An 11,406-nucleotide genomic window follows, 5' to 3' on the forward strand; every position below is an offset into this window, starting at 1 on the left:
TGCAGGGTAACTGTTGAAGAAGAGAAAAGGTTTGGATTTAGAAATTCAGCACAAGGTTTCATTAAGCTACTGTATATGTAAGACTTTTTAAGTCTCGAAGCAACCCTAAATAAACATCTTTGAGACAACAGTGAATTGCTTTATCTTTGTCTAAAAGTTTTATCTTTGTATCTTATCTACTATTAAACTATAAAAAGAAGTACAAATGCATTAATGGCAAAATGTTGTTTGTTGAATGATCATGACTACCAGTACTTTAATTCCAATGTGAAAAATCAAGTTGTCTTAGTTATGAAATGAGAACACTCAAGAAAACACAACATAGTAGCATCCTTACCATACGTGATTGTGCAACTCTGGAGTATGAGGCAGAGGGAATGTTTGTTTCCATCTGTTGTGTTGAATCTGTGAAGGCAGTGAATGTTGGACAGTACTGGGCACCGTCTTGCAAGTGTCCTTGTGGCCCATCTAGACACCAGGTTCCTGGAAAAGGCCCACTCTGAAGCCTCTCTGATGGATCTTGTGAGTTACAGCATCTTGTAGTGGAGGTCTCCTCATTGTGCTTGAGCTGAGATGACAGATGGGATATGTAGCTAATAGTGAGGCGAAGAGTTTCGATCTTGGTCAGGGTTTGTCCAGAAGGTGCCACAGATGGAGGTAAGTAGGTTTGGAGATGATTGAGAGCTTTGGTCAGGTCCCTCATCCTGAGCTTCTCTCTTTCACTTGCAGTCTGGCGCTTCGTTCCAGGGTTTTTGGATCTAGAACGCCTCTTTCCTTCAGTAGGTTGATCTATTTTGGATTTCTTAGCAGGTTGGCTGTCGATACCAGTTTTTTCAATGGCATCTGGCTGTCTTCCAGCTCCCCACCAGCCCACAGGAGGAGAAAAGCATCCAGAGTCAATGGAGGAACTTGGAGAAAGGCTATCCAAGGCACTATAGGACCCAGCATCAGAGATGATAGATAATTGCTCATGTTCAAACTGGCATTTGGATCCCTGTAGCATAAATGGAGAAAAGTTTAACTCCATGGTCGTGATCTTTCCAAAGATGATGAGATGTTTCCTTTTTGTTCTCTAGAACCCGAGTGAATGCTGGTGAACTGGAAGCAGCAGCCCAATATATCCTGGAAGAAGAGGTGTGATGTTACACCTTCAGAATTTCAAAGCAGCAGAGAGACATCACACCAGGGGCAGGGGGTCTCTGGGAAAACTCACATCACAGGCTCAGTTGGGAGGTGCTGACTGCAGTGAAAAGAAAACATTCATTGGTTAAGGACAAGTTCAAGATACAATTAGCTGCACTGTAAAAAGAAGTAACCTGCAATTGTTTCCTTAAAGGAATATTCCATGCTCAATACAAGTTAAGCTCAATCGACAGCATTTGTGGCACATTGTTGATAAAAAATAAATAAAAAATTAGACAAAACAATGAATAAATAAAGCAAAAAACAAAGTTGGTGTGGCACTTATAATGGAAGTGAATTGGGCTAACTTTTAAGGGTTTAAAGGCAGAGAGATGAAGCTTATAATTTTATAAAAGCTCTTTCATTAATTTTTCTAAACTTGTGTATTAATTAAGTATAACGTTGTTTAAATTGACCTTTTACAGTCGTTTTAGGTTTTACAGCCTTGCGTTGTCATGGAAACAATGTTGTAAAGTTAAATATAACTTTACTCAGAAAACTTTAGTAAGCAGTTTTATCACACTAAAATCATGTTAATAAGCATATTGTTTATTTCTTGTGGATATACTTTTTAAACAGAGAGATTTCAAAACATTTATGGATTAACCCATTCACTTCCAATCCCTGATAGCACATGTACATCACCCAGAGGACTATTTTTAATGTGTGTGTATATATCTGAAAGACACATTGTTGTTAGGTTGTTTGCTCATCTCCAATATGTCTATAAGACGTTTCCATTTGGATGTCAATAAGACACTCAGCAGATGTCTTTGAGACATTTATGATTTCAGTTGTTTGTATAGTAAATCTGATGTTTAAGATGTTTAGCAGATGATTAAGTTAAAGTATTTTATTATAAACATTTGTATACAGTATTTATTTGGGCATTGTTGGGCAATTCCTAGACACATTATGAAATGAAAAAAATGTTTTCATTTTTGGTTTGATTAACTCTGTCAATGTGAGGCAAATCTATACAGTGAAAATATTTATCCTAAAAATATGCTTCATATAGTAACATCTAACATCAAAAATGTATTCAACAACCTGAATACATAAGGTTACACCATCAAAACTAATTTTAAGGGTTGGATTTGGTAGAAATAGCTCTTAAAGGTAATAATGGCAGCTTACGACTTCTCACATTGTTAATTAACCTAAACATGTGCTTAATGAAGTTGCATCTAAATCAGCTGGGTTTCATTCAAGTCAGGAATATTATTTACCATCACCAATCAATCTGAATAAATAGGTTACATCAATAAAACTCATTTTAAGGGTTAGACCAGGTATAACTCTTTGAGGTGGCCTAACAATTGCACGTTGTCACTTTTACCACTGTGGGCAAAACTGTGCAAAAACCAATTATACATGTCAAGTTGCATCAAACTCGGACAGACCTAACTGCACAAGTTTTCAAATGTAATTTCTTTGTTTATTGAAATGTCTTATTATCTGCTTAATGAGCCTGCTCTTGCAGTAACACCTCTTTCGTGAATCGTGCAGCTTGTGATCTGTCAGTTGTTCACAGTTCTTTGTTTAGACAACTGACATTTACTTTTGAGAGCCTCATGGGAACTGAGGAAGGACAGTTATTTTGAACAGAGCCCATTCTGAAACTGTAAAATAGCTGAACGTTAAGTAACATTTATCTTCTATTATTCTTTGCATATCTTTCATATGTAATTGTTAATTAATTCAAATGATTAATATACATATGGAAATGCAAAGGAGCTCTTCCCATGTGATTAAAAACACAGATAAACAAAGATTACTGTTCATTAAGCGCAATCATTCTTTACAAGACAAAATTTTTACATTTATGCATTTGGAAGACGCTTTTATCCAAAGCAACTTACAGGGCACTTATTACAGGGACAATTCCCTGGAGCAACCTGGAGTTAAGTGCCTTGCTCAAGAACACAATGTTGTTGGCTGTGGGGATTGAACCAGCAACCTTCTGTTTAACAGTTATGTGCTTTAGCCCACTATGCCACCACCCTCAACGTAGTTGCCATACTTTAAAATATCACTTGCATAATTGCTGTTTATCATGTATCTGCTTTTTGACTTGAAAGAAGTTGAAATATGGACTTTATGTTGTAGATCCAGTTGTTGTTTACTTTTCCAAGGTGTAAGATGACCTCTTCCTTAAGCCTTGGCTTGTGGATTATGGCTTCCATGTGAGTAGATCCTAGGTGGTTCCCAGACCACAACATGTCACTTTTTGCTCCTTTCTACCCATGCAGTGCTGATCTGAAATAATTAGATTTTTACTATGTCCAGACCGAATGTTAGCTTGCAACAGGATCAGAAAAAATGTCTTCTTTGACTCTGTTGAGAAATCTTGAATGAAAAAGTTATAAGTGTAAATAAGGGCACAATGATCACTAGGTGGGATTTCAGATGTCCCTGTGTATGCACAACTATGACATAATGATCATATTTTTCACTTTTAAGCCAAATAGGTTAATAAATAGAGCTAAATTGCAAAAACCAATACAAGACAAACAAGCAAATAGGGAATGAAAAACATGGAAAACCACCAAAAATTTGTATGTAATACAGCAACTCATCAAACATATCAACGGTTTATATTCTAAATGTTGATTTGAAGTCTCAGACCTCTCTGCAAATGTGTTCACCTCTTCCTTTTCAAAGCCTTTCTTAGTTTCTCCTAAAGCATCAAAGGTCAATTAGCACATGAATGTGAAGTGTTTTTCTTCTCCTGCTCGGTTAAATGTTGATTTGGGGCAAACAACTAAATTGTCTAAATCCTTTCCTCCCTGTGCTCTGTAAACGGTGTATTGAGCCACATTACCATATCAGTCACAGGTCAAGGGTAACAAGAACAGAGTCTTTGTTCTAATTACCTCGGTATCTGACACCTTGAAACGCATGCAGTGTGCCGAGCCCTCTCGCATTAGAGGATTATAAAGATAAGGATGCATGAAGTTCAGGCTTTTGAAGGGATCATCCATCCCAGACTTCGAGGTGCGAGGATATTTTTTTGTTGACCTTCGGTTCATTAAGAAAGAGGCTCTATTTGCACTGGCCTGATTAGTACTTGGTTGAGATCTTTGTGCATACTGACATATAATATATTTGTAATTCTTTTCAAATACAAATGCAAAGTAGTGATAATTTATACTCAATGATCCTTTCTTGCTATCTAAACTCATATCTATGACCAAGATATATATAGGCTGCCAGGATGTTTTTAAAGGTATGGTTGACTGATTTGGGCAATTCAATGGCTGATACCAATATTGATATAGCGAGCTGAGTGGCTGATGGCTGACATAATGCCAGTATACTGTAGATCTTTATGTTGGCAAAATTGCTGATTTTAAATTACATTATTTATTTATATTTATTCAAGATAGCCTAAAAATGGCCAAATATCCATGAATTGGCCTGACTGTTGTATCAGTCACTAATCGCTAATTTAAAGTGCTTGGTGGAGCATTTTATTAATTTATTTATTCATAACATAACTTTTTAAACACTATGAAATTTGTATACTGTAGAAGTTACAGTAAAGACATGCTTTTATGTTAAAATATGACAATTTCTATTTAAATAAATGCTGTATTCTTCAAACCTTGAATCTTCAAACCTACAAACCAAGAACCCGCCACTTGCAGCAATGACTTTTGGCAGTTTATTCTAGTTTTTCAGATAAAGTTTTATTCCATGCTTTCTGCAGCACTTCCCAAAAATGTAATTGGTTTGTAAGACATTTGTTCACATTAGTTAACTACATTGGTTAACACGAACTAACAATGAACAAAACTTTACAGCATTTATTAATCATTGTTAATTTTAGTTAAAACATATGCTAATACATTTTTTAAATAAAAAGTTGTATGTTATCATTAGTTAGTGCACTATGAACTAACATGAACTAACAATGAACAATTGCATTTTTATTAACTAGCATTAACAAAGATTAATAAATGCTGTATAAATATGTTGTTAATTGTTTTATTCATGATACTAAATGCATTAACTAATGGTACCAAATGGAACCAATTTTTTAACAATAGCTCAACATCTCAAACTTTGATCCATTTATCCACACTAATCATTTCTAACCATTTGCAAATCAATCTGTTAAGTTCTTTTGCACATTCTACCCGTTTCTTCTTGTGTCAGATGTGGGTTTTACTTTGAAAGTCTTCCTTAAATTGCAACATCCCAGAGTCTTTGCTTTACTGTTGCCAGATGAAACAGTTTTTTGACATGAAATGGTCATTAAGCTGCCAGTTTAGGATATGTGAGGGGACTGTCACACAGGAGACTCTAATGTACACGTCTTCTTGTTGTTCAAGTACACTTGGGCCGTTCACTGACTCCTGTCTCCTGGTTAGCTCTAGTCTGATTTCTTCTTTCAAAACAGTGGTGTGTGGAATAGCCTCATCTCAAAAGTTTTTATAAAATAGACATGAATTTCTAGATAGATTTGTATATTTTTGGCCATTTTTACTGTATTACTTTGTTTACGTCATTAAGTAGGCTATCACAACCGAAACAAGACTGCTTTGCAGTTGCTATGTGGATCTACAATGGTGCCCTCTTCTAAAAATAACAGATATTAGCTGTGATCATCACAGCCACCCAATGCCTTGCTTTCCTTTATTTGCTCCTATTTGTTCCAATTCCAATTTAATAATGACTGTTTATGCAGTTTTATATGAATTGGGAAACTTTGGAATATTTATATTTTTTAATGCTTTTAAATAATACTATTTTCTATCATATTATAAGAATGAATAGTTTTATATTCTTTTTTGTATCATATTTACCTTTTAATACAGTTGGATTTTTTTTTTTTTATTTAACTGCACATATTTAACCTAAAATCTATATGATGTCACCTGCTCAAAAGAATTCCACTGGGATATCATTTGCATTTTTTTTTTAATAACCAGAACCAAAATATTTATATAAAATATTTTATTATAAATAAATAAATTAGTATTATTTTTGAACAAAAAAGATAGCATACAAAATATATTAAAATAGTAGTCTTAAAATGATATAAAGCAATACATTAAAATACATTAAATACTTTACAGCTGAGTACACAAAACTGATTTGGTATATACATGGAAAATCAGATGAGAGCTTAATTCCCAGAATTCTGGTGCTCAGCTGGGACAGTGGATGGCTTTGCTGTAGTCCTACAAAGGGAGGAACAATTGGTCAGTTTATTTCATTCAGTATTTAGAGCCCAAAATATTCACTTTTGAAACTCAAAATAGAAGTTAAGCTTACACAGCATTCATGCAAAATATATTTAATTGGATTAGAATTTTAAATACACACCTGGTATGCCACCGCTGTATTTGTATGCAAAGGGAATTCCAATAGAGATTCTGAGCTTGAGTTAAAGGAGTCATCATAAGCAGGTGTCTCCATGTCCATGCAAACTTGACGATGTTCCACTTCTATTCTCCTCAAGATGTTTTCTGACCTGAAGTTGCTTTGATGCTGTTCTTCTTGATGTGCTGTAACCCCATCTCTGAATCCCCAGTACTCTGCTGTTGAACTGGACCAACAAAACTCTTTGGCCTGATTTTGCGTTGACTCTTGGCATTTGGAAGTTCTTAGCTCCCTCATTTGGCAGACAGACTCTTCACCGAGGCCCAACTGAGCCGACAAGTAGGAGATGTAGCGGATGGTGAGACGAAGAGTTTCGATCTTCGTCAGGGTTTGGCTGACAGGAGCCACAGAAGGAGGTAAGTAAGTCCTGAGATGTTGGAGAGCTTTTGTTAAATCCCTCATTCGGTGCTTCTCCTTCTCGCTGGCACTCTGTCTTTGCTTGCTAGGGTTCTTGGAGCGAGTACTTCTAGTCCCTCCATGAGAACGTCCACTGGCCTCATGTAAAGAACAAGAGATGGGTGCCTTGGTACCACCTAGGTGTTCTGAGTGAGGCGGAGAAGAACTGCTCTGCCGTTGGACAGAGGGAGAGAAGTCCATGTAGGAGGTGGGAGACACTGCTTCGGGAGATGAGATGTTGTAGAAATCCGAGTCTGAGCTCGGGCAGCTCCAGGAGTTCTGTGCGAAGTAGCTGAGGAGAGGAGAGGAAAGATCCATTCTGTGTGAATAGAGTGAGTCAGATACCAAAGGGTTTGCTGGAGGAAGGTTTTATACAAGGCTGAGGCCTCAGAGGTGTGAAGTAACACTTCTGCAGACTCCTCCATGCCACTGCTGTCTGTCTCAGACTAGGTTACTGTAGAAAAAGAGAGAGAAGTCCAGTCCTGGTCTGGGAACCTAAAGATTTGAGTCATCAGGTAATGTGTGATTTTTCACTCCTTCTCAGCATGATAACATTTTCTCCACTACTGTTTTTAACATCAGTAATTTTTTATCAACAGGCCCCATTTCCATAATTCATCACTCCAACACTTTGTCCTTTAGTAATCATGCTAAATTGCTAATTTGGTACTATACCAAATTGCCATTATATCAAACACAGTTGAAAGCTATTTGGTTCATTAAATGAAGCTTAACATTATCTTTGTGTTTGTTTTTGAGTTGCCACAGTATGCAATACTTAAGACTGGCATGTCTTAAGGTCAATATTAGGTTAAAAATGGTAAAAAAAAAACACGAAACCGCTTTCTCTAGAAACTCGTCAGTCAATCATTGTTTTGAGGAATGAAGGCTATACAATGCTTGAAATGGCCCAAAAAAAAAAATATCATACAAAGGTGTACACTACAGTCTTCAAAGTCAAACTTTTGACCGCCAGTGTATGTGTATGTTAATCTCATCTTTCAGAGATTAGTAAAACACCAATAAGAGTTGAACTCATATGTTTGCTCAGTAGGCCTTACAGTTGTATGGCTCTAGTCTTTCTCTCACAGCCAAGGTGTTAAGTGACACCTCTAATAGGTCACATTAAAGGCAAGTCAACTGGTCTTTTTTCTGTGTGAACCTATAATGGAATTTCACATCACACATGTAACTGAAGTAATGAGGCTGGCTAAACAACATTAAGACCCATTACACCAATGAACAGTCACTGAAAAGAGAAAGATCCCTTTCTGAAAAAAGCCACATCTGAGAAATAAAGCCTATATGACTGGAAAATAACAATGTTTTCCCCATTATCATTAGCACAGCACTGATTTGCTTAAGACTGACAAATAACATGGACATGTTATACAAGAACGATGCGTGTGCATTTTTAGGCATTAGGGAAAGTGTATTTTTATTAGCATTTTGAAGTTAAAAATCCCATGAATTCTTTCAATGAATATGAGGTCATAAAACTGTATGTAAAATAATAATAAAATAATTAGAAAATGTTGTTTACAATCATTTTAAATGGAGAATACTGTATCTGACATTTCATGTCAGCTACCCTCAATGTCTTGCTAACTTTTAAAATAACAGAGTAAAGCAGCAAACATTTCAAAATCCAAAAATCTGATTTAAAACGACTTTCTTGTCACTATACTTAAGCTCTAAGAATGTTTGTGGGAGAGTGTGGGAATTTTCAAATACCACTGTTTAGACTGGCACCTTAGCATGGCACCTTGAGAACAACCAGGTGCTAAACCTGTGAGAGACAGTTCACGAGAGTCTTCACGAACTTTCAGAGCCTAAGAGGTCAAGTCAAGTCAGGAGGTTGTCTTCTCTACTTAAACAGCACGTGGTGTAATTTTTTAGACATATTAATAATTGAGTCAAAATAGACATGTAAGTTGTCAGTTGCAGCTTCTTTAATTTAAAAAAGTCCTTGTTGAAACCTGTCCACCCAACTACACTTTCTTTCACTCAGGCAAAATAAAAGAGTGGGTGGAAATGCTACTTTTACTCAAACAAATACAGTTGCGCTAGGGTACTGCTGCGTTCCATTTGTCTCGGAAGTCAGAGCTCAGGACTCGAATCGACATCAAATCCATAAAAAAAACAAGAAATCTGAGTCGGATGTGTTCCATTTACACACAAAAAAAGATGGACGCCTCCAGGAAAGTAATTGTTGCACTAGCTCTTTCAGAGTACCGAGAGCTACAAAATAAGTATGCCCTTCACCTAAGAGACCTCGAGGAAGAGGACAGAAAGCGGTGAAGGTATGTTTATGTTTCCACGTATTTGAATGCAACCGCATTCGCAGGTCCTAACAGCTGTTCTAAACTTTTTAAAAACATTTTCAATGTGTTTTCCGTTACAATTTCCTTCTCACATTTCTGCTCGGTTTGTAACGTTAGGCAGTGTTGTTGTAGCAACATCGACCATTGTTCTTGTAGCAGCAGTGAGCATTGTTGTTGTTAGCAGCAGCGACCTTGTCAATTTTAGCTGTAACAGTTTATAAACAACACATTATGCGGTAATTCACACATAACAGGATCGTAGTAACATGCCTATAGGCAACGGTAATACAGTATTGTGTATATGACTTACTAAATTGGACACAAAAAAGACAAAAGTGCTAAATAAAACCTTTAAACCCACAGCATACTTCAATGGTAAATGGTCCACACTTATATAGCACCTTTTTAACCTTATTTAAAGTGCTTTACACTGTGACACATTCACCCATTCATACACACAGAAATGCAAGGTCACTAGCCTGCCATTGGGAGCAACTTGGGGTTCAGTGTCTTGCCTAAGGACTCTTCGGCATGTGGGCCGGGATTCAAACCACCGATCCTGCGATTAGTGGCCGACCCGCTCTACCAACTGAGCCACAGCCACCCCTTACTTACAGTTGATGCTCTTCGCAACCATCTTGCTTTCTGAACTCGGGGTCCTCTGAGTTCGTCCGAGTTTTCGAGTAGGAATTCCGACATCGGGGGGCATTCAATTTGTCAGTTCCAGTCTCAGAACTCAGAAAAGAGCTCCGACTTCCGAGACAAATGGAATGCACAAGCTTTGGTGATTTTTCCACATTTGAGTACATTGCATTAACGTTAAAGGCTGAGCCAGTGGTACTCATAATTACAGTATACTGACCTATAATAATTGTAAATGGTGACATTAATATCCGCATAAATAAATTATCTGACCCAAAAGCCACAAAATTCCTCAATATCTTGGACACCCTAGAACTCAATCAGCATGTTACTGGCCATAACTGCAATAACACGCTTGATCTAGTTATTTCCAAAGGAATTACTGTTACTGATCTAGTGGAGTATGATAATAATGTGTCTGATACTGTCTGATTCTGTGTATCTTTAAACGTTTCATTAAATACCAGAAGAAATCATTTTGAAACCATAATCAAAAGAAGACACTTAGATACCACTGCAGAAGTACGTTTTGCTGAGCTCGCATATTTCTTTGATCCAAATATTTTAAATGATACTCTAGATGATATGCTGGATGCCTTTAATGGTGTAGTGACTGACACAAATAAAATAGCTGCTATGATAACCAAAATAAGTAAGACGTTGAAGTTAAAGTAAGGCCTTGGATGGAGAAGATAATCATGCTTTAAAGCTGTCTTGTAGGAAAACAGTAATGCCAAGTATAACAAAAGTGTTCATACTGCGAGACGGATACATTTTTCTAAGATCATTACAGAGAATAGTGGAAACTCTAGAGTTTTATTCTCAACCATTGATAGGTTGTTAAATCAGGTTCGCTTTCACTCGGATCAGGTTTATGCTCAGAGATGTGAGGAGTTTGCAACCTTAGTTGTCTTAATTAGGTTTAGACATTAGTAGAACAGCTAATAAGCTTGGTGACACACCCCATAGAAGTCCTCCTACTTTAAAATGTTTTACCAGTATCTCACATACTGACCTTCGTGAGATTATAGCTCAAACATCCTCATCCACTTGCACTCTCGATCCAATCCCTAGCAATTTCCTCAAGAATGTATATGACAGGGGGTCTGGGTAGCTTAGCGAGTATTGACGCTGACTACCACCCCTGGAGTTGCAAGTTCGAATCCAGGGCATGCTGAGTGATTCCAGCCAGGTCTCCTAAGCAACCAAATTGGCCCAGTTGCAAGGGAGGGTCAAGTCACATGGGGTAACCTCCTCGTAGTTGCATTTAGTGGTTCTCACTCTCAGTGGGGCTCGTGATAAGTTGTGCGTGGATCGCGGGGAGTAGCATAAGCCTCCTCATGCGGAGTCTCTGTGCTGTCATACATGATGAGCCACGTGATAAGATGTGTGGATTGACTGTTTCAGAAGCAGAGGCAACTGAGACTTGACCTCTGCCAGGTGAGTAACCGCACCACCACAAGGGCCTACT

At 37.3% G+C, this 11,406-nt stretch overlaps 1 protein-coding gene across 1 annotated transcript; it reads right to left on the reverse strand.

Annotated features, from left to right (window-relative positions):
- Positions 1 to 6,338: 6,338 nt before the first annotated feature.
- On the reverse strand, positions 6,339 to 7,449 carry LOC127640237 (mesogenin-1-like). Its single transcript, XM_052122689.1, has 2 exons — positions 6,517 to 7,449; positions 6,339 to 6,371 (listed from the first exon to the last, which is right to left on the reverse strand). Exons 1-2 carry the CDS (start codon positions 7,285 to 7,287, stop codon positions 6,339 to 6,341), a joined length of 804 nt encoding a protein of 267 aa, XP_051978649.1. The 5' UTR covers positions 7,288 to 7,449.
- Between the last annotated feature and the right edge of the window lie 3,957 nt (positions 7,450 to 11,406).

The sequence above is a fragment of the Xyrauchen texanus genome, chromosome 49 (genome assembly GCF_025860055.1).
Source record: "Xyrauchen texanus isolate HMW12.3.18 chromosome 49, RBS_HiC_50CHRs, whole genome shotgun sequence".
NCBI lineage: Eukaryota > Metazoa > Chordata > Actinopteri > Cypriniformes > Catostomidae > Xyrauchen > Xyrauchen texanus.